General features: G+C 46.2%; 4 protein-coding genes across 4 annotated transcripts; 3 read left to right on the top strand and 1 right to left on the bottom strand.

The window, feature by feature from the left end:
* Positions 1-6,831: 6,831 nt before the first annotated feature.
* EDB91DRAFT_1253623 (uncharacterized protein) lies at positions 6,832-7,533 on the top strand (the record flags this gene model as incomplete). Its single annotated transcript, XM_041323680.1, has 5 exons — positions 6,832-6,879; positions 6,943-7,047; positions 7,110-7,217; positions 7,280-7,387; positions 7,444-7,533. 5 exons carry the CDS (start codon positions 6,832-6,834, stop codon positions 7,531-7,533), a joined length of 459 nt encoding a protein of 152 aa, XP_041172024.1.
* Positions 7,534-14,136: 6,603 nt separating this feature from the next.
* On the bottom strand, positions 14,137-14,752 carry EDB91DRAFT_1253621 (uncharacterized protein; the record flags this gene model as incomplete). The annotated part of the gene is made up of 3 exons (XM_041323679.1): positions 14,137-14,179; positions 14,226-14,636; positions 14,688-14,752. The coding sequence occupies 3 exons, from the start codon at positions 14,750-14,752 to the stop codon at positions 14,137-14,139; spliced, it is 519 nt and encodes a 172-aa protein (XP_041172023.1).
* A 154-nt stretch (positions 14,753-14,906) lies between these two features.
* Positions 14,907-17,282, top strand: EDB91DRAFT_1253620 (uncharacterized protein; the record flags this gene model as incomplete). The annotated part of the gene is made up of 3 exons (XM_041323678.1): positions 14,907-15,097; positions 15,157-15,526; positions 16,905-17,282. The coding sequence occupies 3 exons, from the start codon at positions 14,907-14,909 to the stop codon at positions 17,280-17,282; spliced, it is 939 nt and encodes a 312-aa protein (XP_041172022.1).
* Positions 17,283-18,786: 1,504 nt separating this feature from the next.
* On the top strand, positions 18,787-23,408 carry EDB91DRAFT_1086205 (uncharacterized protein; the record flags this gene model as incomplete). Its single annotated transcript, XM_041316002.1, has 22 exons — positions 18,787-18,918; positions 19,039-19,175; positions 19,389-19,468; positions 19,528-19,547; positions 19,579-19,617; positions 19,746-19,945; positions 19,988-20,045; positions 20,216-20,295; positions 20,338-20,384; positions 20,474-20,489; positions 20,569-20,608; positions 20,660-20,846; positions 20,968-21,119; positions 21,167-21,641; positions 21,948-22,035; positions 22,096-22,182; positions 22,236-22,433; positions 22,489-22,499; positions 22,567-22,599; positions 22,694-22,953; positions 23,008-23,121; positions 23,172-23,408. The coding sequence occupies 22 exons, from the start codon at positions 18,787-18,789 to the stop codon at positions 23,406-23,408; spliced, it is 2,691 nt and encodes an 896-aa protein (XP_041172021.1).
* Between the last annotated feature and the right edge of the window lie 1,335 nt (positions 23,409-24,743).

Here is a 24,743-nt window from a genome sequence, read left to right as displayed (position 1 = left end):
TAATGCGCAAACTCCGTCATGGATTAGACCAACGAGTTAAAAACTACTTGGCCAACATCCACCCCAACAGGAAGGACACCCTGGAGGGATTGATCAGGGAAGCGCTTCTAGTCAGGCAGAACCTCGAAGAGCTTGACGATGAGAGAAAGATGAGCTTCGCTCAGCGACAACCTTGGCGAGGCCCCGCTGCTCCACCCGCACCAGCTGGAGCACCCAAGACCACGTCGCAGGGAGGAAACACCATGGACGTAGATGCAAACAGAGCAGGAGGCAGACCCCGGCCTCAAGGACAACAGGGAGTACCATTCAAGTGCTATCGCTGCGGACAAGAAGGGCATATGGCCCATAACTGCATGGGAAAGCCACTCGACACCAAGGGCAAAGGACCAGCTGTCCACGCCAGCAAGGTGGAAGAAGTTTCAGCGGTGAAAGCACTCACCCTGGAAGATATTAACCGCATTGTCAACGAGAGGATTTGCCTCTCCAGTATGTACAACCCTGCGAAGAAAGAGGAACAGAAGGGTTTTTAGGAAGATCAAAGTCGACTGCAGACTTAGATCAAAGAAATCGTTTTTCCATTCTCGGTGACTCGGCAATTATGTTTGCAGAAGTATCAGAAGTTTGTTCTGGGAATAAACGAGACCATTTCTACTTGCCAGTTACGTTGGAAGGGAAACACAAGAAAGCAGCTGTCGATGCTCTAGTGGATTGTGGAGCAATGAACCTTTTCCTCAGCAAAAAATTTGTAGAAAAAAATCAAGTTCAGATTAAGCAGTTGTTGCAACCAATGTCAATCCATAATATCGACGAAACAGACAATTCCGCCAGACCAATTACGCATTACGCAGACTTGAAGCTTACCATAGGGGATCATGAAGAAGAAGTAGCCTTTCTGGTCACAGACCTAGGATCTGATGATATTATCATTGGAATAGATTGGTTACGATTCCATAATCCTAGTATCGATTGGAATGCAGGGAAGGTGGCATTAGACCGTTGCCTGGTTAAATGTCAGGAAGCCAAGGTCAAGGACAAGAAGACCAAGGCGAAGAAGCGAACAGCCATGAACTGTTCAATCCTTCCGGCATTGCCCGATTTGATACCGACAGAAGATGACGAAGATGAGGATATCGAGAAAGCCTCTATCCGTCATCAGGTTCAGTCGAACAGCTTCAGCTCTAAAATGCACGGACATGTGGGTACTATACCTGTCAGACTTGAGGATGAAGAACAATCGGACCTTGCTACTACTGTTGGTCAGAAGGTACAGATCAAGGAGGTCGAGGATGAGGATTCATCACGGAATGTGTGGATCAGGTACAAGAGCTCTGTAGCATCAGAGTTAGCGCAGCAGGAGGAGAAGAAGAAGGAAAAGAAGCCCGTAGAAGAAATGGTGCCAGACTGGCTCCATGACTATCTTAAAGTCTTCTCCGAAGAAGAGTCTACTCAATTCCCCGAGTCTAAGAAGTGGGATCACAAGGTAGACCTCAAGGATCCTACTGACCTTCCCCCCAATGCGAAAGCATATCCCCTGTCCCCCACCAAAAATGACGCATGTGAGAAGTGGTTGAAGCAGGAATATGATTTGGGACGACTGAGGGATAGTGAATCCCCAGTAGCAGCTCCCTTCTTCTTTGTTGCTAAGAAGGATGGAAAGCTCAGACCCGTCATGGACTATCGGAGGTTGAATGAGAAAACCATCTGAAATGCATACCCTCTCCCTCGCTCTCAGGACCTTATCGATCGTCTCTCCGGTGCAAAGCTCTTTTCGAAAATGGACGTTCGATGGGGCTATAATAATATCAGAATGAGAGAAGGAGACCAGTGGAAGGCCGCCTTCAAAACTCCTTTCGGACATCACAAACCAGTCGTAATGTACTTCGGCATGACGAACTCCCCAGCTACCTTCCAAACTATGATGGACCAAATCTTCCAAGATCTAAAGGAAGGCAAGGTTGTTGTAGTCTACATCGACGACATCTTGGTCTTCACCAACGGTGATGTAGAGAAACATCGGAAGGTGGTGCGCGAGGTATTACAAAGGTTGCAGGACAATGATCTCTATCTCAAACCGGAGAAGTGTTCTTTTGAGAAGAAGGAAGTGGAGTTTCTCGGTTTGATCATCAAGGATGGACATGTCTCTATGGATCCGGTCAAGGTTAAGGGAGTTCAGGAATGGCCCACTCCCACCTGTGTCAAAGACATTCAGCGATTCATGGGATTTGTGAACTTTTATCGTCAATTCATTCTCGGTTTCTCGAACATTGCCAGACCCATGAATGAACTCATCAGAAAGGATGTACCATGGGAATGGACGGACAAGCAAGAGAAGGCTTTCAAAACTCTGAAGGACAGGTTCACTTCCGCACCAGTGCTAGTTATGCCAGATGCAAATAAAAAACAAAAGATAGAGAGCGACACATCTGACTATGCTACTGGTGGTGTACTTTCTCGGTTGGAAGAAGACGGACTATGGCACCCAGTGGCCTTTTTCAGCAAATTGATGCAAGATGCAGAGCGTAATTATGACATTCATGACAAAGAACTTTTAGCCATCATCTGCGCATTGGAAGAGTGGAGGCATTATGTGCAGGGCACACCTCATCCGGTAGAGATCTGGACGGACCATAAAAACCTCGAGTACTTCATGACGAGCCAGAAGTTAACTCGCAGACAGGCAAGATGGTCCTTGTTCCTTGCAGAGTACAACTTCACTCTGCATCACAAACCGGGAAAGGTTAATGACACTGCCGACGCTCTGTCCAGGAGGCCAGACCACAGAGGGGGGGTAGAAAACGACAATTCCGATTGCGTGCTTTTGAAACCTGAGTTTTTTCATATCAAAGCTGCAAAAAGAGGTCAGATTCTGATAGGAGAGCATTCGCTGTTGAAGCGTATCAGAAACTGCACTGATTTAGATCCGGAAGTCCAAAATGCTATCGAAACTCTGAAGAAAGCCCCTGTGCAGTTGAGAAGAGGATTGGAAGAGTGGAACACGGAGAATGGACTTATTTTGTTCCGAGGGTTGGTTTACGTTCCCAAGAATAAGGAAATTCGTCGCTCAGTGCTAGAGATCTTCCATGACTCACCTGCAGCAGGACACATGGGACGTGCCAAGACTCTTGAGCTTGTCTCGCAGAACTATTGGTGGCCCCAGATGCAGAAATGGGTCAATGACTACGTAGATGGATGTGATCGATGCAAGCAGATGAAGGTGCTATCGTCAAAACCCCACGGACCTTTGAAGCCGAACGAGGTTCCAGAAGGGCCATGGCAAACCATTAGCTGTGACCTCATCACCGATCTACCCATCTCCCAGGGCAAAGACAGTATCTTGGTAGTCGTTGATCGTTTCACGAAGCAAGCGCATCTTGCTCCGACCACCAAGGATGTTGATTCTAAAGGAGTTGCGAACTTATTTCTCAATCACGTATGGAAGTTACATGGGACGCCGAAGAAAGTAATCTCAGATAGGGGAACACAGTTTGTGTCCAAGTTCATGCAGGAAGTCTCGAAATGACTAGGAACCAAGTGGTCCATGTCAACAGCATATCACCCACAGACTGACGGACAGACGGAACGAGTCAATCAAGAAGTCGAACAGTACCTCTGACTCTTCACATCCTACCGTCAGAATGATTGGGTTTCTTGGCTTCCAATTGCTGAATTCACGCATAACAACTCAGTAACCGTCACTGGACATTCCCCATTCAAATGTGTCTACGGATATAATCCCGAGTTTACGATTTCCCCTAATTCTTCCAACACGATTCCCCATGCTGACCAGAGAGTAGCTGAGATGAAGGAGGCACAAGAAGAGACGAAGGCAATGCTGGAAATAGCGAACGATCGAATGAAGCGCTTTTATGATCATAAAGTAAAAGACGCACCAGAATTCAAACCAGGCGACAAGGTATGGTTAGACACGACAAACATCAAACAACGCCGTCCGAGCCAAAAATTGTCCGACCACCATCTGGGACCATTCGAAATCGAAGAGAAGACTGGCGAGCTAAACTACAAGTTGAAGCTCCCGGTTAAATATCGTGTCCATCCAGTTTTCCATGTGTCGTTACTCACCCCACATCAAACCTCTCAACTCGTTGATCGCCCACCTCTAACGCATCCGCCGCCGGATATTGTTGATCAAGTCCCAGAATATGAAGCAGAGCAAATATTGCAAAGCCGCCTATACAGGTGCAAGTTGCAGTATTTAGTAAAATGGAAAGGATATGCAGAAGCAGAAGCAACATGGCAGTCAGAAGAAGATGTGAAGAATGCGCCGCTCATTGTAGCCGACTTTTATGCAGAAAACCCAAATGCGGTTAAATCAGCGCAAATCTCCGCTTCAATTCTAACGACCCCTGACTTCCTCGAATGGAGACAGAAAAATATACAATATACGACCATCTTACATTCGCGAGGATGCTCATCCTAGAAAGGGGGTAATGTCACGAATTCCTAATACGAACCATTTTTCATTTCTCGGTTTTCCTTCGGCTACTTCCAGTACCCGAGCCGGTCACGTGACTCCTCATCATAGGTCACCCGTTGCTTCTCCGATTGGCTCCCCTACTCCACGGGCTAGAACAATCTCGCTTCCCAAAGAAGAACCGGTCGGAACTTGGGTTTCTGTTTAGTTGCCGTCTTACTCATTCGCTTATATATATCATGAGTCATCTTTAGTCATCCACAGTAGTCATACGACTCTTTTCTTATTGGCTGATTTCTTTCAGACTCCTATTCAATGTTATGTATAAGAGTAGGCTAGTTAGCGTAAGTACTCCTTAGACTTAACCTCTTTGTTTCTACTGTTGTAGTGACCTAGACGTTCACACTCAAATCTATCCTGTTGCTCATCATCATCTCTGACCGAGTCCTAGTGGTTGTGCACTCACCTTCAACATTATTGTTGGACATCGGTCATAACACAGGCTTAGCAATGACATGCTCAAACCTCGCTGCCATAAACAAAGGGTGCAGTGGACGACAGGCTTCCTGCACCAGTAAACTACTAAACCTTGCACAGTGTTTGCTAATTTTCACAGCTCTCACAGCACCACAGAACCTCACAGAACTTGGCAATGCTGATGTAAGTCATTGTTCAACTTGTCGAAATTTTCAGAAGTCTTTGTTCTACACTTCGACTCTTAACTTCTACCTGCACCACTGCCATCCTTCAAGTAAGTCTTTTATTTTCTTTATTTTCTTATTACTGCTTGCTTATATTTACCTTAACCACCCTTTCCCACTCTCTCGGCACAGTCAGCAGACTTGGCACTAACTACTTCCACCTTTCTTGTGCTCATATGCCCTGTCTCTTGCCCCTGTCTCTCGCCTCATCTCTGGTGTTCCCATGCCCCGTTTCTCACCTGTCTCTTGTGCCCCATCTCTCACCCTGTCTTTCTCACCCCGTGCAACATGCCATCTCTCTTATCCTGTGTGATCTCTCGCCCTGTCTCTTGCCCGTCTCTCATGCCCCATCTCACCTGTCTCTCGTGCCCCATCTCTCACCTGTCTTCTCACCCCATCTCTTGCCCATCTCTCGTGCCACATCATGCCCTGTCTCTTGCCCATCTTTCTCACCACTCAAAGGTGTGTTTTTTTATGTATGTATGTATGTATGTACATTACTTACTAGTATTTTCATGCTTGTTTTGTGTTTGCACTTGTTTGTTTGCGGCGCGCGCAATAGGTGCATTTTTTCATTTTCATTTATATATACATTACTAACAACTTGTCTTTATGACAGCGCTATCATGACAACGACAGCAACTCGAGAACATGACACAACAACAACATGACAACAACGAATGACTACAACTATGATGACGACTCATTCTCTCACACTCTCACACTTTGATTATCTCACATGCTTACTCACTGTTTGTATTGATGAGTCCAGTAGAGTAGTTGCTTCTTTTGCAATCCATTTGTTTAAATTTAATTTTACATGTTTGACTTGAGTTAATATAAAAATGAAAAAAGCAATTTCTAATATGTTTGGGAAGGTTCTGTGTAACTGGAGGGCTGCTGTGGAGCTCTGGGAAGCTCTGTACAGACCATTGTGGTTTACTGATGTGGGCATCCTCGGGTGGCAGCAGGAAGAAGGAGTCATCAGGATCAAATAGAGGTAGTTGAGATGCTGAAAGGCCTTGGGGGTACTGCTGTTGCACAAGTTGATCAATGTGTAACTTGTTTTTTGCTGCGTGCACCAAGTCTCCAGGATAAATCTTCAATGTCTCCTCCGCTTAAGTCGACCATGACAGGTTAATAATGTTGTCAGAAGACTCATATGAATAGTACTCACCCCACTTTGCCTCCAGTGATGCAACTGTCTTACCTTGGACATTGTCCAGGTATACCTTTAGCCATTGTCCTTTACTCTCAGTGCTTCATTTACCACAGCGGGTCTTCCACTTCTGCTTGTACTGCTGTAATTCGGCAATGGGTTTGACTGGAGACATGTAGTGAGTGTTGCACAGAAGAGACATGTTTCTCGCTTGTGTGGCATGAATGCTAACAACAACATCTAGCATCACCAGCAATACGGTCAATATTCATAATCTTACTAATGCTTCTTGTAGGCGCAAATGCAGGAAGCTCACTTTGCTCTTCAGACATATTCAACGAGGCATGTATCTCTACCACTCACTACCTCTCTATCCAACGCACTGTCAGATACTTAGCATCACTTGCCTCTTATTTTCTCCCTCAGTCGTTTCGCTGAATGGCTGAGGTGAGTACTGTATTACATTGTGTAGATCGTCACTAACACAACAATGAACCTGCAAGAAAAACCCCATCTCCCACATCTTCTTGTCTTGCGCTATGCCCAAATCTTCTTTTCTGGCGCTCTGGAAGGATGAGGGAGACTTGGTGCATCTGTATCTTGTTTTTCCTGTTGGCCTCTCACTTACCACTGTTAATATCTCACTTTAGAGAATCCAATGTACTCCCCACACCACTCATTGCGCTGCCCGGACCTCTGCATCCAATGCCATTTGCCAATCTTCCGCCTTCGCACTCTACAGGGAGGAGGGCAAGGTCTGTCTGGATCTTTTATTCACATTGCTTTCCCACTTAACACCATTGTTATCTCACTCTAGGGAGTCCTACATACTCCCCGCACAACTCATTGCACTGCCCGGACCTCTGTGTTCAATGCCATTTGCCAATTTTCCACCTTTACACTCTACAGGGAGGATGAGGGCAAGGTCCGTCTGTATCTTTTCTTCACATTGCGTTCTCACTTAACACCATTATTATCTCACTCTAGGGAGTCCTACATACTCCCCGCACAACTCATTGTGCTGCCTGGACCTCTGCTTCCAACACTATTCCCCAATCTCCCTCCTTAGTGCTTTGGAGGGAGGACATTAGGTCTGTCTGTATCTTTTCTTCATATTAGTTTCTCACTTAATGCTGTTATCATATCTCTAGGGAGTCCTAGCTACTCCCCGCACCACTCATCCCCAGTCGCATAAGAGTTGGACATATGCTGCCATAACTGCACTCATGAAGACGCATTAGACGACAACATGTTGGAACCCACTTCTCCATCGATACACTTGGCGGTGCCTAATTATTGCAGAGGTAGTCCGGGTGGTATGGCTAAGGGAAAGTTCTATTACACGAAACTTTGTCATTTCTGTATAAATCTTGACATCCCCCTGCAAAACAGAAAATTGACCATCAGCAACACAGAGTGCATTGCACTCATCAAGCGTGTCTCTGAGTAATAGACTAATATTGGTTGGTATGTGTATGCTACAAAATTGTAGGTAAGAGACCAACTATCAGTGAGACGCATCATGCAATTCGAGAGCAGTGCGGTGCATGATCCCATACTTTGTTTAGTTGAGTACCTATTGTTGAACTAGCTACTTTCACAGCCTGGTTGTTATTCTGCTAATCAGCCTGCCTCAAGTCTTTGTGCCTCCTCTTCCTCACATCCAGTGGCCTGTCAATCCAGTCAGCTGGTTTGTGGTCTAAGACGATCACATCATCGTCATTGTCTCATTGTCTCTTCCTTGAGTTTCCTTGTGTCCTATTGATCCAGTCTGCTGGCTTATGCTCATAGACGACCACATCATCAGAGGAGTCAGAAGACTCAGACTCTGCATCAGACACATCAGGTGCATCAGCACTAAGTTGGCCTTCCTCAGTCTTTGGTTGTCGCTATAGCGCTTTGCAACGAGAGTATTTGCGAGACAAATATATTCATAACTGTACTACGAGGAGCAAGGTGTACCGAGAACTAAGATAATGGGTGAAAGCATGCAGCACTGACCGGCCCTGATTGGAGATCTGCCCAAGAGAAAGGTGAGCTGTGAATCCCCTGAAATAATAGGAGTCTGTGACGACGCATTACAGTGAAGCTGAAGATCACCACCATAGTAGGAGGAGGGGACTCACGATGTGGGACTGGGTCAGGTGTTTCTGGGCAGCGAAAAATGAAGGAAATCTTCGTGAACACTTGGAATGGCCTGCATGTATGGGGCCATGATCTGTGCATGCTTTTGTAGATATATCTGGAATGTGTCGCTAGCCCAGCGACCTTTTGTTTTGACAACTTCAAGGGGATATTGCAGAGTAGGTATTCGAGTGTAGACCCTATGCGGATGCCATGACCCTGCAGAGGGTCTAGACCTGCTGCTTTGGCTGCCTGGGCCAGGCATTTGATGAATTTTATTTTGGTCAGTGGGTGGTGACTGTTCTTGAAACGGTAAGCGAATAGAGCTCCTGCTGGCGGAGGGTCATTGACTTGTAGGTGCTGGAGAAGTGCGTGTTTAGGGTCTGAGGGGCCGTTCTGCTGGGCGAAGGATACATCCTCCCCTTCTCTGGAGGTCTTGGTGCAAGGGATGCAGAACACTCTCATTATGAAGTTGTTGTGATCTTGTTTGATCTGCATGTCCAATGGTTTGACATGGATGTTGGGATCGAAGGAGGAGAGGGTGGGGACTGTGAATTCTCCTATGTGAGCAGTACAGTAGAATAGGGTTGTCAGGCAGCTGAACACTGAGATGTCAAGTGGCAGTTTGAGGTTCAGCTGCTCACAGAGAGAGCAGATGAATTCGGTGGTGTAGGGACAGTGTTTCTTGCATTTTGACGTGTGTGGGGTGAGACTCTCTGATGCTTCTCAAAGCATCATGATTTGGACGTCATTAAGGGGCCAGTCTATGCCGTCAAGGATGTGCCAGGCACAGACACTGGATACGTAATTTTCGATTGTTTTGCCTGAATAGGAGCCAGCTGCGCAAGCGATGAATGCGGATATGAGGGTTGAAGAAGCAGGGGTGCGGTCTCATTCTGGGATTGAGCAGGAATCGCAGTATACATGGAACACGAGGAGTCCAGAGCCGTAGGATTCATGGGTGCTCTCAGGCCCAGGTGTGGCACATGACGTCTTGGATGCGAGTCATGTCATCTGGTAGGAGAGTGCTTGGTCTAGATCTTGGTGCATGTGGGATCCAGAGGCGGAGGTGGAGCTTGGCTGGACAATGTGGACAGAGAATGGAGGGAAGCAGGTTGAGGTCAGGTGGATAGGCTGGGTGAGGTCAGTAAGTGTCTTCTGGGAGTCTCATAGTACTTGTGGGGATGTACTATATTTGTGCCATTTGGAAGAGCTCTTCTCCCTGCCACTCGAGGATTCGGTTCTCGAGGGCCCGCTTGGTGTCTTGGCACGCACAACGGGCTTTGCTGGGAGCAAGAATCGCAACTGACTCATGGGTCATCCTGAGCTTGTTGGCATGTAGAGGGGTGTTGAAGTCGATGATGAAGTCCCTGAGAGGGGGAGGGATAGGAATGGGGGGCAGAAAAAAGGAGCATGAGGGGTATTTTCCATGAGACACGTCATCTGCAGGGTTGAGAGCGCTAGGGACATAGTGTGTGAGGACAAGACAGGGAGCAGATTGAGTGGCAGTGTGAATGTGTTTGAACATGGCGTTGGTGGGGCAATTTCGGTTGCGCCCCTTCCACCAACCTTCAACAACTCCTCTGTTGTCACCATGAACCTTGAAGCAAGGAATTGGGTTGGGTTGTGATCCTTGGATGATGCTGAGGATGAGGAGTTTGAAACCAATGGCTTCAGCCCAGTCAATGTCGCAGCTGTTGGCTTTCCATCCTGGTACAAGGCGCCAAGTGTGCCACCAACTGTTGATCCAAACTGCGATGCCCACGCCTGAGCTAGCATCAGAGAAGGCATTGGGGTCGGCAACAGTGCAGGGTCCCAGGATGGGTCTGCTGACAGTGGATTGGTGAAGAGTAGTTTCTGTACTTCAAAGAGGACGTGATGGGGCTGGGACTCCCATATTAAAATGGTAGCTAGGTATTTCTTCATCTTGCTGTCTGGGATTTCAATCATGTGGTCATTGAGGTCCCATGTGAAGCCTGTGTGGGGTGGGTTGGAGCAGAATTGGATGTCCTTGGAAACTTCCCATGGGGTGCCTGTCTGGGCGGAGACAGCATTGATGTCATCCATGCAATATGAGAACCTGAGATCTTCAGATGATCGGGGTGATCATTGAGAGAGGTCAAGGATGGGGAACAAACAATCCTTATCGTATTCTTCTGGCTGGTTATTAGGTAGGGGTGAGCCCTGGTACCATTTTTGACCGCCGTCAGTGCACAGACCTCCTTGGTCGTGTATGCTCTGGACCCAGGTTTTTTGCTGCTCGTTGTACCTTTCCAGGTGCTCCCAGAGGATGCACAGGAATAGATGGTTGTCGACCCATTTCAACAGGGGGCCGATTCCTTTGCTGTGGAAGATATCGGCTCCTGAGGAGCACCCGAAACAAAAACTGGTATCAATAGCAAAATTGTCTTTGCTCATGTGGACGACGAGACCTGGATACTGGGTCGGGTGGAGGGGTATGGTCCTATACGCCTCTGCCACGTCATGAGTTGCTCCTTGGGAGCCTGGGGGTAGGTGCCAGATGAGTAGGCAAACTGTAGAGAATGCACCATATGTACAAGGATAAAGATTTGAGTCAATGGAGGAATTAATGGAGGCAATAGGGTGTAAGAGAGACAGAGAGCTATAAGATAAGTTTTGGATGAGACGAAATTTGCCGGGTTTGCCCGGCTTGGGGATGATAGGCAGTGGAGCCATCTGAAATGGTCTGATGAGAGATTCTGTCTCAGCCTGCAAGAGAGGGCTGAGGTATCTTCCTGAACTGTATTCTTGGTTGAGGATTGCAGCGAAAGTGTCAGCATGTTCATCAATAGACGGCTTATTAGGTGGGGAGTACGTTGTAGTAATAGAAGGGATGCTGCCAGTAAAACCATATTGTAAGAAATGAGGTATGTGTGAGTATGTAAGTATGAGTCCAGATTTACTGAGTAAGTGGTGCCAGGTATCTGTGTGGTATGGCGTGAGAGCATTAAACTTCCTGGCCTCAAGGGCACTTCTGAGCTCCGTGATTTGTGTTTCTGCAGCCTGAATATATGTGAATGTGGTCTTTGCTGGTACTCTGGCAGCCATTGGGGCAGTGGCAGTTGTAGCAGAGTTGCAAGCCTTGGGAATTGACAAGACGGCCCTCTGGGCTCCTCTGGCAGGAGGCAGGAGTTTTGTTGTCCCAGAGGAGCTCGCTCTTGCACTTGTGAACATTGTAGGTGAAGCAGTCCAAGGCAGAGAGTGCAGGCATGGAGGCCAGGTGATGCTGCGCCGTTCTGAAAAGACAGCTTGTCTTGCCCCATCCATTGGGGCTCTTGGCGAGAGCGGTAACGGTTGGGGGATGGGGTGTGGGATGGTAGACAACCAGAGGGGCTGCGCACCAGGGAACACAAACATGAACGAGTGGGGGGTGCATTGCGGGAGTGGTGGTGTTGTGAAGGGTTCTGAGATTCCCAGGCGCGCTGGTGCATTGACAAAGCTAGTAGGAGTGGGAGAGAGGGAGCAGAAGCGGTAGAGGGAGCAGTAGTGGAAGCAGAGAAGAGGGCAGGGGTGGAAGCGGCGGAGGGTGTGATAGTGGAAGCAGTGAGGGTGGTAGCAGAAGCGGGAGGCAGCAGTGGAAGCACGAGTGGAAGCAGTGGCAGAGAAAAGAAAAGAAAAGAGTGTTAGAATAACTGTGAGGACCAAGCCACAAGTGAGCTAATGGGAGTGAACAGGACTATAGTCCAGTGCTAGTTGCTTTTGTGTTGTGTAAACTAATAAGTGTACTATACCTATAGTCCAGTGTCAGTTGCTAAAGAGCAAGCAACACAGGACTTGCTACCTATGGGCAAGTCTATGTAAACAAGTGTAAACACTACCTAAGTAAGTAAGGAATTCACATCACATGCTAAGTGAGAGTCCAATAGAGTGATCAACATCATAACACAAGAAACTCGCACCATAAGGTGCTCAATCACCACAAATAACAAAGAGATGAACCCGTCGATGACTTTGCTGGTGGAGGAGCGGAAACAAGAGCCAATGGCTTCTTCCGCTCGTTCAAAGACCAAACTCTAAGACTTCACTCATGCCTCACTTCGCCGTAGAGTGACAATCTTTTCAACTGATACAAGAATCAGTGAGTACCATCAGGACAGTACTAAGTAAATCATCTTGTACCATTGCTACACAGTTGCTTGCAAGGGATACATGTGTCACTAGTTCTTCCTCGGCAAATGTAGTTCATGTCCTTGCAGTAGTTGCAGCTTCGACTGATTGTGTGAATCCCGTGCATGACAAAAGGCCTTACAGGAGGTCCTGACCTTGTCAATCATTGTGAGTTGAGAATATAAAGAGAATTGGAGATGACTTACCCGGTAACAAGGAACAACGCTCAGTGCATCTGCGGCATGCTGATTCGGAACAATACACGTAGCATGGTGTATTGTCTGCTACGCAGGATTGGCATCCTGGTTCTATCAATGTCACCTTTGGGGCTGAAAACATGGACAGGAAATGAGATGGTGGTGGGATAATAGAAACCTGGCAAATAGGTAATGACCGTTTTAATGGTGAGAGCGAGAGAGCAATAGATTTACAGTGGTCATTCCACCACAATAGTGGTACTCAAAATAGGTTTTAAAACTTTTGAAAACTCGCTAAGATGCCGGCTAAACACTTCAAACTCTCGGTTTGAGAACTCTTAAATAACACTCGGCGAGTTGGCACAAAGTCGGACATTAAAACACTTAGCATTTTCAAAGTGTGATATGTACACAGGAGAAAGTCTTACTTTAGAGAGGGTAGAAAAAGTAACTGTGATGTAGGTTCACGACAAAGTAGTAGATGCTCCAATGCACGTCATATTTTGAGTGTCAACTTTAAATAAAATTGTAAAAAAAAGAACAAGCTCCCCAAAAAAAAAACAAATTGGCCATAGGTAGGAAGTGCCAGAAAGAATGAACCAAGTACTAAGGGGGGAAGGACGAGAGGGGGAAAGACACCAGGTACCATAGGTAGGGAAAGCCGGACAGTGTCATATACCAGATCCAACCAGCTCCGATACTGATATCCGCTCCGCTTTCTGACCCCCTCTTGCCCCATCCATCCTCCGCTCCGTCCTATCACAAACCCGCATTCCACCCTATGCTTCCGCTCAACCGCTCAACCAGTCCCCTTCCATAAACCTCTCCATTCAACTGGATCCCTTTCCCCTTTTAGACATACTCTTCCCCCTTCGGTACATAGACCCTTACTTCCGGATCACCGGTAATTCCTATTACCGCCCGATCGCTGATCCAACGCGTACATATTGATATCCGCTCCGACTTATGTCTTTGCCTATGTAAAGTACTTACAAACTATATCCTTGGTACATAGCTTTACTACATAGTTATCCTGATCACTGCCTCACATAGAAGTATATAACATATCCTGTACTTAGATATTTTTCCTTAGTCTTAATATTACTTGTCTTCTTGCAGTTACTACTTGTGAGAATTCTCAGTAGGACCTTGCCCCCTCTGGACACAAGTTTCAACTTGTTGTCACCTCCGACCCTCCGACCCTCCGCTCCGACTTAGAGCTGTGCTCTAAGTCTCTCCCATATACTCCGCCCCTGTCCAATATTCTCCCTTGCCCCTCTGCATCATCCCCCACCTTCTCCACCTCTGCCAAACATTCCCCCTGCCCCTATCCACCCTCCGCATCAACTGCTGTCTTCTCCGCTCCGCTTCTAGTCGGCCCACCACTAGCAGCTCTTACTCCCCGACCCTCAAAGCGGACCCAAGTGGTCCATTCATCCTATCGTCGGACAACGTCAGACCCGCTCCAAATTTGGGGCACGTACTCAGCTAAGGGCGCAGTGCAAGAGCTGAAGCCAAGCCCTGACCCCTCTGCCTCTTGAGCCAGCACGGTACCTAACAGACAGAACGAGCCAAGTAATATTAAGGGGGGGAGGAGGAGGGGGAGAAAGATACTGGGTACCATAGGTAGGGAAATGAAAGAATACCAGGTGAAGGGTGAACTCTTTCCCAAGCACTCCTTCTCTGGCTCGATATCCGTGGCCACTTTAGATACAGCATCTGTAGTCAGTGCCGGGCCTTGCACAAGATTGGCAAGAGCCTCAAGCCAGCCGGATCGGAATGAACACAAAGACGGCTCCTCTAGAAGGCTGGTGTAGAAGGTGGTGGAGGGGCAGCTCAAAGATGAGGTACTGGGGGTCATGTGGTATGGGACCTGCCAGACAAGAATAGATTTCCTGTAAAATAAAAGTTAGCTGCAACTTGAAATAAACAAAAAAAAAACTTACCTTGGGTGGATGCCACCTGGAAATGTGATGATGTCTGGCTCAGTGCTACGAGTGAGCATCGACATTTGAGAGTGAGGTTGACAACGGCAGCAACATGCTCAGCATGAGAAACGAAAGTTCAGATCTTTCCGAAAATTAAAACTCTGACACAAACTACATCACATATGCATGGAATAGATAGGAGTTTTGATCCCCCCCCCCTTCTATTCGACTGTAACTATGCCTCGTCAATCTACACATAAAGAAATCCTGGATATTGTGGATCAGGCTACACTTTCATTGGCCAAACTACAGTACCAGGATATTCTGGATGATTTGTCTGACTCTGACAGTGATTTTGGCACCGACTCTGAGTCTGACTCTGAGGACTTGCTTTCTTCTACTTTGGATGATATTAGCACTATCAATCTGTCTTTTAGCTCCCTTTCACCCCCCTCTCCCCTATGACAGGGATTTCAGATTCTTCCAGCGATAGCTCCCTATCTTCCAGCGATTGTGCTTTGCCTTATGGCAGGCTCCATGACACCATTGCTGCTTTACATGACGAGGTTGAGAGGGCACATGTACTCCACAAGCCCGATGAGCCTCCCCCACAAGCTCCTCAGCTTCATATGCTGGTTCACCATGAAGAACACTGCCCTGAGTTGTTTCGGCAGAAACTTCAAGTCAACCCAGAGATTTTTGATGATATTCTTGATCATATCTCTAGTCACCCTATTTTTCAAAACGGGTCCAACAATCCTCAGCTCCCTATCTCTATTCAGCTTGCCATTTTCCTGAATTGGGCTGGCCACTATGGCAATGCCATTACTCTTCAGGATGTTACTCAGTGGGCGGGTGTGAGTGTCGGGTCTGTGGTTAATTGCACTCATTGTGTGATGGTCACAGTACTTGATGCCCATGATCAGTTTATCTGCTTCCCCACAGCTGACTCTGAGGACATTGACCTGGCTGATAAATTTGCTAAGTCACGTACTTGTCCTGAGTGGAAGGGTGGCTTTCTGGCTATTGATGGCTCAACCATGGATCTTTTTGCTAAACCTGGCTATTATGGGGAGACATTTTTTGATATGAAATCCAAGTATTACCTGGGCTGTCAAGTATATTTTATTTTTATGTGCTCAAAATCAATTCAACTTCAGGCTGTAATTTTGCCCCATAACTGACAAAACTTTGAGTGAAGCGGATGCGATCCATTAGTACCCTAAGCAATGTGGATTGGGTCCGTGGATACACCTAAGTAAAGCGGATGGAATCCGCACTCAGCCACTGCCAAAGGAGGCGATAGAAATAACTGTATTCACCTAAGTAAAGCGGATGGAATCCACACTACTCTAGATTAGCTACACTGTGGTATAAATGAATGTAAGTGAAGACATACCTCAGCCGCTGCCAAAGGAGGCGATAGAAACGACTGAGGGAAAGTATGTACCAAAGCACCTCTAATATATGGGCAAAAACCCGCTTGCTAACCGACCATGCGTATTGCCCATGAGTCCATGACTTGTATTGAACGCACTCACTATTACATGTACACCTGAAACATTCCGAAACAATCTGATGCACCTTATTACGTATCCGAGCGCATGCACTTGCATCTGACCACGCATGCGAGTGACAGATCATCCATGCGTGCATGGGCAAGCATCAGATGGGAGACGGATACCCGCAGATGGGTTTAGGATGGGTCAGATGGATGTGGAATATCATCTGGTTTTGTCGATAACCTCCTAATTGTTGACTATTCCCTTGGTCATCCTGGGAGTGTCCACAACACATTCGCATTTTGATCTACCTGCCTATATGAAGAGCATGCTGACCTTCTGCCTGATGACCATTGAATAACCAAGTGAACCAAGCCACAAGTGAGCTAATGAGAGTGAACAGGACTATTCTCCAGTGTCAGTTGCTATTGTGTTGTGTAAACTAATGAGTGTACTATACCTATAGTCCAGTGTCAGTTGCTGAAGAGCAACCAACACAGGACTTGCTACCTATGGGCAAGTCTATGTAAACAAGTGTAAACACTGCCTAAGTAAGTAAGGAATTCACATCACATGCTAAGTGAGAGTCCAATAGAGGAAGCAACATCATAACACAAATAACTTGCACCATAAGGTGCTCAATCACCACAACTAACAAGAAGAAGTTTAATTATCACTCCTCTAAGGTTTTTTTTTGTGGTTTTTTAATGAATTTAAATTGAAATTTATTTAGATTTGTGTTCGTGTTAAACACACATCTGCTGTCTTAAAGGGGCGGTTCCAGTCCCTTCGAGAACTCCGCTTCCATATTCAGGCTGAGAAAGACCTTGAATTTGTGGTGCAGTGGATTAAATGTTGTATCATCCTGCACAACATGATCATTCGCTTCAAAATTCATCACCAGAAGCAAGATGGAACATACAAGAGCTCTCTCAATTGGGCTCATGATGAGGGGGAAGACTTTTTTGTTCAGGAGCCTGAGGGTCTAGATGGTGATGAAGTAGTTGGTGACAGGACATATGAAGGCACTCCAGGTCAGGGTGCTCGTGCAAAGCTGATGGATATGCTCTTTGATAGTCCTTACTCAAATGCCCAATGTAGGGCAGAATGATTTCTCTCAGATCTAATTTGACATGTACTACCACAAATGAATCTGTACAACATATGTATATGTATATAGCTATGTGTATGTAGCTATGTAACATATGAAATAAATATAACGGCAATGACAAAAAAACATGATGACAACAAATGAGATGCAATGATGACACATGAGACACAGTGACGGCAAACAAGAAGCAGTGACAGCAAACAAGAAGCAGCAATGGCAAACAAGATGCGGTGATGACAAACAAGATGCAACAAATGAAACACAACAATGACAAACAAGCTCACACATCCAACCCCAAGTCCTTTGTGGCCTGCATCATCTGCTGGAATTGTATCTTGAGCCGTAAAGTTTCAGCCTCCTTGTTGAGCACAAGGGAATGTGCTTCATGCACCCGTATGTCCACCTCACAAAGGCGAATCTTTGCATCTCTGTCCTCCTGTTGGCGCTGATGGATGAGAGCCACTTGATTGACCTCGTGTTCGCGGTTGGCATGAAGCCAGTCATACTTCTTGGTGTCCTGATGGTGCTCGCTCTTTGTGTCAAGCTTTGCGAGAAACTGTTGATGCTTGCTCTCATGGCGCGACAGGGTGCTGGACTGCAGGCTCTCAATCCCGTCCTGGACTAGGTCTACCTTCTGCATGATGTCGGACTTGGCTTTTTTCTTCGAGCTGCCTGTGCTGTTTGGCAACAAGGTCTGTAGAGTTGGAGACATGTGGCAGTCCAACGATGATGATGTATTGTGCATTGTCAAAGAAGGCATTGACATGCTGCATGCAATGTCTGATGGCAGCTTGCCCTGCCCCTCACAACTCAGCAGCCTCTGCATACTAAATGCCGAGTGGCTGTCGTAAAACAAGGCCGGGGATTTGGGAGTTACTTCAAATGGCTGGGAGACATGGGGGCGGGAGAGGGTGATGCAAATTGACGTGCATGAGGTGTTCCACACCAGAGGGTTGGAAACTTCATGACATTGTATGCAGCAGGTTTTTGATGCTGATTCTCAAAAGTTTGCAAGAAGTCTCCACGAAGATACTTGACACCATTCAGTACGTACTCTTTTTTTTTCACCTAGAATGTAACTTACAACAAGCCCCACTTAGAACAACTAGACATGGATTTAATCCACGCAAGATTGGGAGGGAGGGCTGGTAGTTGAGACAGTGGACTTGTGGTTGACATTTAATTTTGGGTTGGGAGGGTTGCACAAGTGATTGTTCAAGTCTTCCAGTAAGGTGTGTATTCTGCGTTATCCTCGAATTCTCTTTGCAAACTAATCGTTCAACCACGACTTAGCCATCTACATCCCCAAAAAAATGTTTCAAACTGCTTGCAAATTTCGCACAGTTTCACATCTCCTTCTCTGTTTCTTGTTTCTTTGTCGCCATCATCTGGCATTGACTTGTCTGTGGCAGCGGACAACATGTAAGTACACATATAAGCTACAGTACACCATTCTCGTCCATAAAAAATTTCTACAAATCTGTGAAGCTGTAAACCAAATAAGATGTCTGGATTCCATGCTGTGGGAGTGACCTGGTATCAAAGCCTCGAGCTGTATTCCAAGAAACTCCACTTGCTTGAGCGAAAGTGGACTGTCTGCCTCTGGAACCATGACCTCCGAGAACTGCTGTGGGCAGTGAGTGAGGAAAGGATTCTTGCTGAGTTCATCATCTTTGTTGTTTGCATGATGGTGATCAATTATATGATGGTCATTGATAGATTCCCAGTTGATCCCATATGATGCTGGATCATCCAGGTCTTCATCGTCTTCAAGCTGCTCAAAACCATGCACTCCATTTTCTATCATTCCAAAGAAAAACATATCTCTTGGACTGCTGTGTCGCATGCTTCTGCCCATTCCAAAGCATCCTCATTGATGGCATCTAGGAAGAGGTGGTGCAAGAGCCACATATGACTTTCTAGATCAGGATTGAGGCCATCATGTGCCTCAAGACACTGAAAGAAGTCCTTCCACTTGGAGCCAAACAATGCTCAATTGTTCTTACCGGCCCCAGATATAAGATCCTGGCCCCAAACCTCGTTCTTCCTCCATATAATGAGCAACACCCAAGTTTTCAGTGCCATGATCTCCTTGTACATGACTAGGCAAGCCATGGATCTCAATGATCTCTGTGAACAAATCAAGGACAGTTTCTGCACGGTTGTTATTACTGGCCCTGATGCCAGTAATGACCTGGGAAAACCCATCTGTGAAGGCATGAAAAACAACTTGATATTGCATCAGCCCTTATGATCAATCCAACAGTGAGCAATGACTTTCAGATATGTGAAACAGGATGGTACAACTAACCATGCTGGCCATCATGGTGGCTCAGTGAGTTGGGCCCCACTACCTTATAGACTCAATGCTGGATCTGTCAAGGACCAAATGAACCTGTAGGAGGACCATGGACACTGTTTATATGACACATGGATTCATTGGCGAGGGATTCAATGTCCAAGAAATCACATATGCCCATTGATCATCCTCCTACCAAAATGGGGGAAAACTTCAAGTATCTGCCAAGTAATGTAGTCGAGTTCATCATCAGAAAGTCCAGAGTGATCCCTCGATGCTTGAGTATAAAATCTAGTTTCATGACCATCCTCATTGACAAAGTCAACATAGATAGGTGGACCAGGTTCAACAAGGTCCTCACATTGTAAGTGCAATGCTCAACATATCTGGATTAATCTCTACACAGGGATGCTCATGGTGACCAGTATGAATTGCCTGAGAGAATTGAACAGCAGGGTGATCAGGTGTGTCCACAGAAACCAATGTAGCATTGAGCATCTCCTGGACACTGGTTTCAATGATAAGAATCTCATTCACTGCGTTTTGGAACGATCTAGTGAGACAGTTGGATAGATTAGTCAGTACATGGTCGTTCAACCTCTGTGAATCATGTGTCTAGATTACCTTATTGTAGTCTCCATCACATTTGAAAACTATGGTCTTCCCTGATATACCTGATGCTTCCTCGATGTCGACTCTGCAACTCTCAAAAAGGTGATCTGACAACTATCTTGCACACCTTTTCAAGCTTCGCAGTATCAGGGTAGTCGAGACTTGCGTCAAGATGTGGGAATTGAATGTATGTATGTATCTTCGATGACGATAAAACTTGTTATAGCCAACGATCCTCGAATGCCGCCGCTAGTCGAACTTGTGAAAATTTCTCTCTAAGTCCTTTCGTTGCTCGAGTACGTGCACCCTTTGCCCTCAACCCCAGCATCACCACCATAGTTTGTGCTGCAGCTCTGTTATTTTGATGGTTCGCAGTGGCAAAGACAAATCCAAGGGAGCCAGTGAGAAGACTCGGGTAAGCTTTTACAACTTGGCCACTGGATTGAAGGGCTGATGGAAAAATCAGTACTCTTATGATGCGAAGCTTGAAGAATGCCTGTGCTTGGTGTGTGAACTTGAGTGTCCAGAGGGTAAGATGATTCCGAAGTGGAAATGGAGACAACACAAGAGCACCGATAAGGAACGGAAGATGCGCTTGAAAGCAGAGAAGAAAGCCCAGAAGGCTGAACAAGCCGAAAACTCTAGCACACCAGGTAAGGTCAATTTATCTCTTGATGTTCCTTTGAGTCACATCGAGCTTGTTCCCTCAGCAGACCTTATCAACGAGATATCACACGATGGACTGCTGAATGACTTTCTGATTATTCACAATAGTCGCGCACCGTCTCCAGTATATCCACAGTTTCCCATGGATGTGGATGAAGCACCCATCATGGACGCTGTTGATGTGGACGAAGAAACCTTTGATATGGATGGACATGGGTATGATATGGACGAAGAAGGGTGGAAAACAGATGACGGGCAGAGTCTCCACTTCGACTCTGAGCCTCATTACGGGGACACAGACGACTAGGATATCAACTCTGACGCTGGTGCTTCCCCTGGTCTTAACTTATTTTATCGTTCACGGACCATCTCCCCAATACCTCTAGTGCCTCCACTGATCCAGCACTCATGGCCAGCCTCTCCAACTCGCTCAGATTCTCCTGCACCAGCTGAAGCTTCAGAAATGCCAGCATTCGATGCACCTGATCCCAGATGCCCTGATATTATACACGAACCGCCTCCAAAGCCTAAGGATGTATTTGACGCTATCTCGTCACATTGGTTTTGGAGGGTAATCATTCTGCTTGTGGCTCACCTTCACCTGCACTACCATGTGCCATATCAGGCCTGTAATTTGGTTCTCAAGCTTCTTTACACGATTTTCATCGCTGTTGGTCTTTTGACAGTGAAAGATAACACCGCTCAAACCTTGACGACAGCCTTTGGTCACACTGGACTCACTGACACATTTCGAATTGATGCCATGTGCATCAAGTGTTGTCGTGTGTTTCCACACGATTCCCCTCCAGATGTCCGATGTCTGAAGTGCGATGAGACTTTGTTTACATCCTCTTCGTCATACCTGGGACCCGAACATGGGAATGTGCTACCTGATGCACAAGGGCCAAAGGAGGGCAAGCCAAAACCATGCCTTCAATGCCCCCGAAACCCCCTCTCGAGTGCCTTACTCCATCTCATCCATCAAGAAGGGATAGAGCCTGAATTGGATGCCTGGTGCAGTTGAACTACATCTCTGCCGGGCAAGCGGACATGTATTCAGGATGGTGATATATGGAAAACACTCCCAGGTCATGATCAGACACCGTTTTTCGATAACAGCATTGACCGATCTGATCCTGATGAGCTGCGAATTGGTGTCACTCTGGGATTTGATGGGTGAGAGCTTCTTTCTTTTGCAATATGTTATTTTCATTGATGTTTGCCTTTGACATGGAGATTCAATTACCAGCGCAGTCGTAGCTCGGCATCTCATAGCTCAGGCATACTATCAACATGTATCGCAAACCTTCCAAACCATTTGAAGTACGTATTCTTGTACTTTAGAAAACATCTGATTTATTTATTTATATGTCTAGGTATTGGCCTCGTAATCTTCTTCTATTTGGAATCACACCAGGACCAAAGGAAAGTGACAGAGATCAACTGCAATATTTTATGCAAGACTACGTTACTGACCTCATACACCTGTGTGACCATAGTATCAAAGTGAAAACTCCTCTGTTTCTGAACGGTAATATCCCTCCACTGCCTCCAGATGATGCCCAGCTAACAAAGTTCAAGGGCGGCACATTCGTGTTGCCTTAGTTGCTGTCTGTTGCAACCATCCAGCCATGTGCAAGGTCTGTGGCTTTGCAGACCACAGTAAATCTGAAGGTTTTTGTACCCGCTGCCATATACCACATGCAGATCTCAAAACTGAACAAGCCATGATGTATGATGGTGCGTAATAGTCAAGTTCATAGTTTCTTGATTAATAGATGCAACCTTACAGCATATCCTGCCCGAGATGGACAAGATCACAAATGACTGGCAGAGGAGTATTGTCGACTAGAGTCGGACAAGGCACGCGAGGAATTCTTCAAGACAAACTCAACCCAGTGGTTTGAATTGGCACGCCTCAAGTACTTTGATCCTGTGAGGATGATGATAATTGATCCCATGCATAACATCCTTCTTGGGATTGTTCGAACCCAGTGGTTTGATTCCTGGATCAAGACCAACACACTTCGTAAGCGCACAAAAACTCTTGGTGTCCCAAGAGAACTAGATCAGATTCACACGTATTTGGACGCAGTACCCTGTTCGTTATTTTCAACTTGTACAACTCTAACAATTAATATTAACCAGTTTGAAATGCCCCCTTGGGAGGCTCGTCTTCCAGAGCAAGTCGGCTATCCCGCAGGAGGATCTCTCACGTCTGATGAATGGAAAGGATTGGCATTGGTTTTCTGTCCGATTATCGTAAGTCAATCATATGTCAAAGTCATATCATTGTTCTCATTAACACTTAGATTCCACTGATATGGGAGGAATGGTCACCCAAGAATCAGGAACAGAACAAGAAGGACCTTCAGAACTGGGACAAGCGGGAGAAGGCGCGTCTCAATCGGATCGCAAAGGGCAAAGGCACAAAGAAAGATGCTGAACCATCAGCAAAACCAGTCGAGAGGATGCATCCTGACGATGCGAAAAAATTTTCTTCACCTCACTGCAGCTCTCAAACTGATTCTTGGTCGTTCTGTGAATGATGCTGACATGCCACGAGCCAAGTTCCTTTTGAACCAGTATCTAACCAGTTTCATCAAGGTATGTTCAACAAATGGCTCCTCATTCTGTAACACACTCTGACGTCTTACTTCTGAGATACATAACGACAATGTCAAGCCAAACCATCACTACCTGACTCATATTTTCGACCAGTTGCATGATTATGGACCTGTCTATGGGTTTTGGACGTTTCTCTTTAAACGGCTGAACAAGGTACTCAAGAGCTACACCACGAACAATCATGGAAATGGAAAGATTGAAGTCACCTTTTTCCATGCCTTCATGCGAGATATCTCTCTTAGGACACTGGTATGCTGCACACGTATCCATCCATCCAACTAGCTGATACAACAAGTCATTGAGTGCAGAAGATAATCATGTTAGAATAACCAAGTGAACCAAGCCACAAGTGAGCTAATGAGAGTGAACAGGACTATAGTCCAGTGTCAGTTGCTGAAGAGCAACCAACACAGGACTTGCTACCTATGGGCAAGTCTATGTAAACAAGTGTAAACACTGCCTAAGTAAGTAAGGAATTCACATCACATGCTAAGTGAGAGTCCAATAGAGGAAGCAACATCATAACACAAATAACTCGCACCATAAGGTGCTCAATCACCACAACTAACAGAGTATGAGCACATTCTCTGGATCATTGCGACTGAAAAAAAAAACTCAAAACAACTTTGAGATCTGAGAGCGGGATGAGCATTATGGGCTATTTCATTTTCTTTGTTCTGTCAACCACTGACATGTGGCTAAACTGTGCAGACTTGTCCAGACCTAGTCCATGGTTATGATTTTTTTCTCATCTCTTTTCTTTTTGATCTGGTTGTTCTGAAACGCGAGAAACTCTCACTTCTTTCCCCTATATCATAGAAGCTGCAGCTTCTACCGAGCCCTATGCCTTGAGACAATACTCTTGAGTTGAACTCCATTCTCTTGGATTGTATCCTTGAGACTTTCCAATCAACTCTACACAAGTAAGGGCTTCAAACCCTTACTTAGACTTAGCACAGGCAAGCTCCTTGCTGGGCTAGTGCCAAAGGCCATGCTTCAAATACCCCTTGCTGGGTTTAGCGCATAACACACACATGCAAACACCACATTCCCCTTCGACAATAGCACGGACCTCTGCATCGTGATGAATGGCATAGTTGTCCATCACTACTACACTACGAAGGCCAGGATAGGGTGAAAGCTTTGGGGCCTGCATGACAAATGATTGAGTACTGACATTAGCTGTTATCAGGTGTGGTACTCACAAGATCATCATTGAGAAATTTCATGAACCATTCCTTGTTCACCAAGCCCTC

Source organism: Suillus paluster, assembly GCF_016628075.1.
Source record: "Suillus paluster strain FC165 chromosome Unknown EDB91scaffold_89, whole genome shotgun sequence".
Lineage (NCBI taxonomy): Eukaryota > Fungi > Basidiomycota > Agaricomycetes > Boletales > Suillaceae > Suillus > Suillus paluster.
This window is presented reverse-complemented; position numbering and strand designations above follow the sequence as displayed.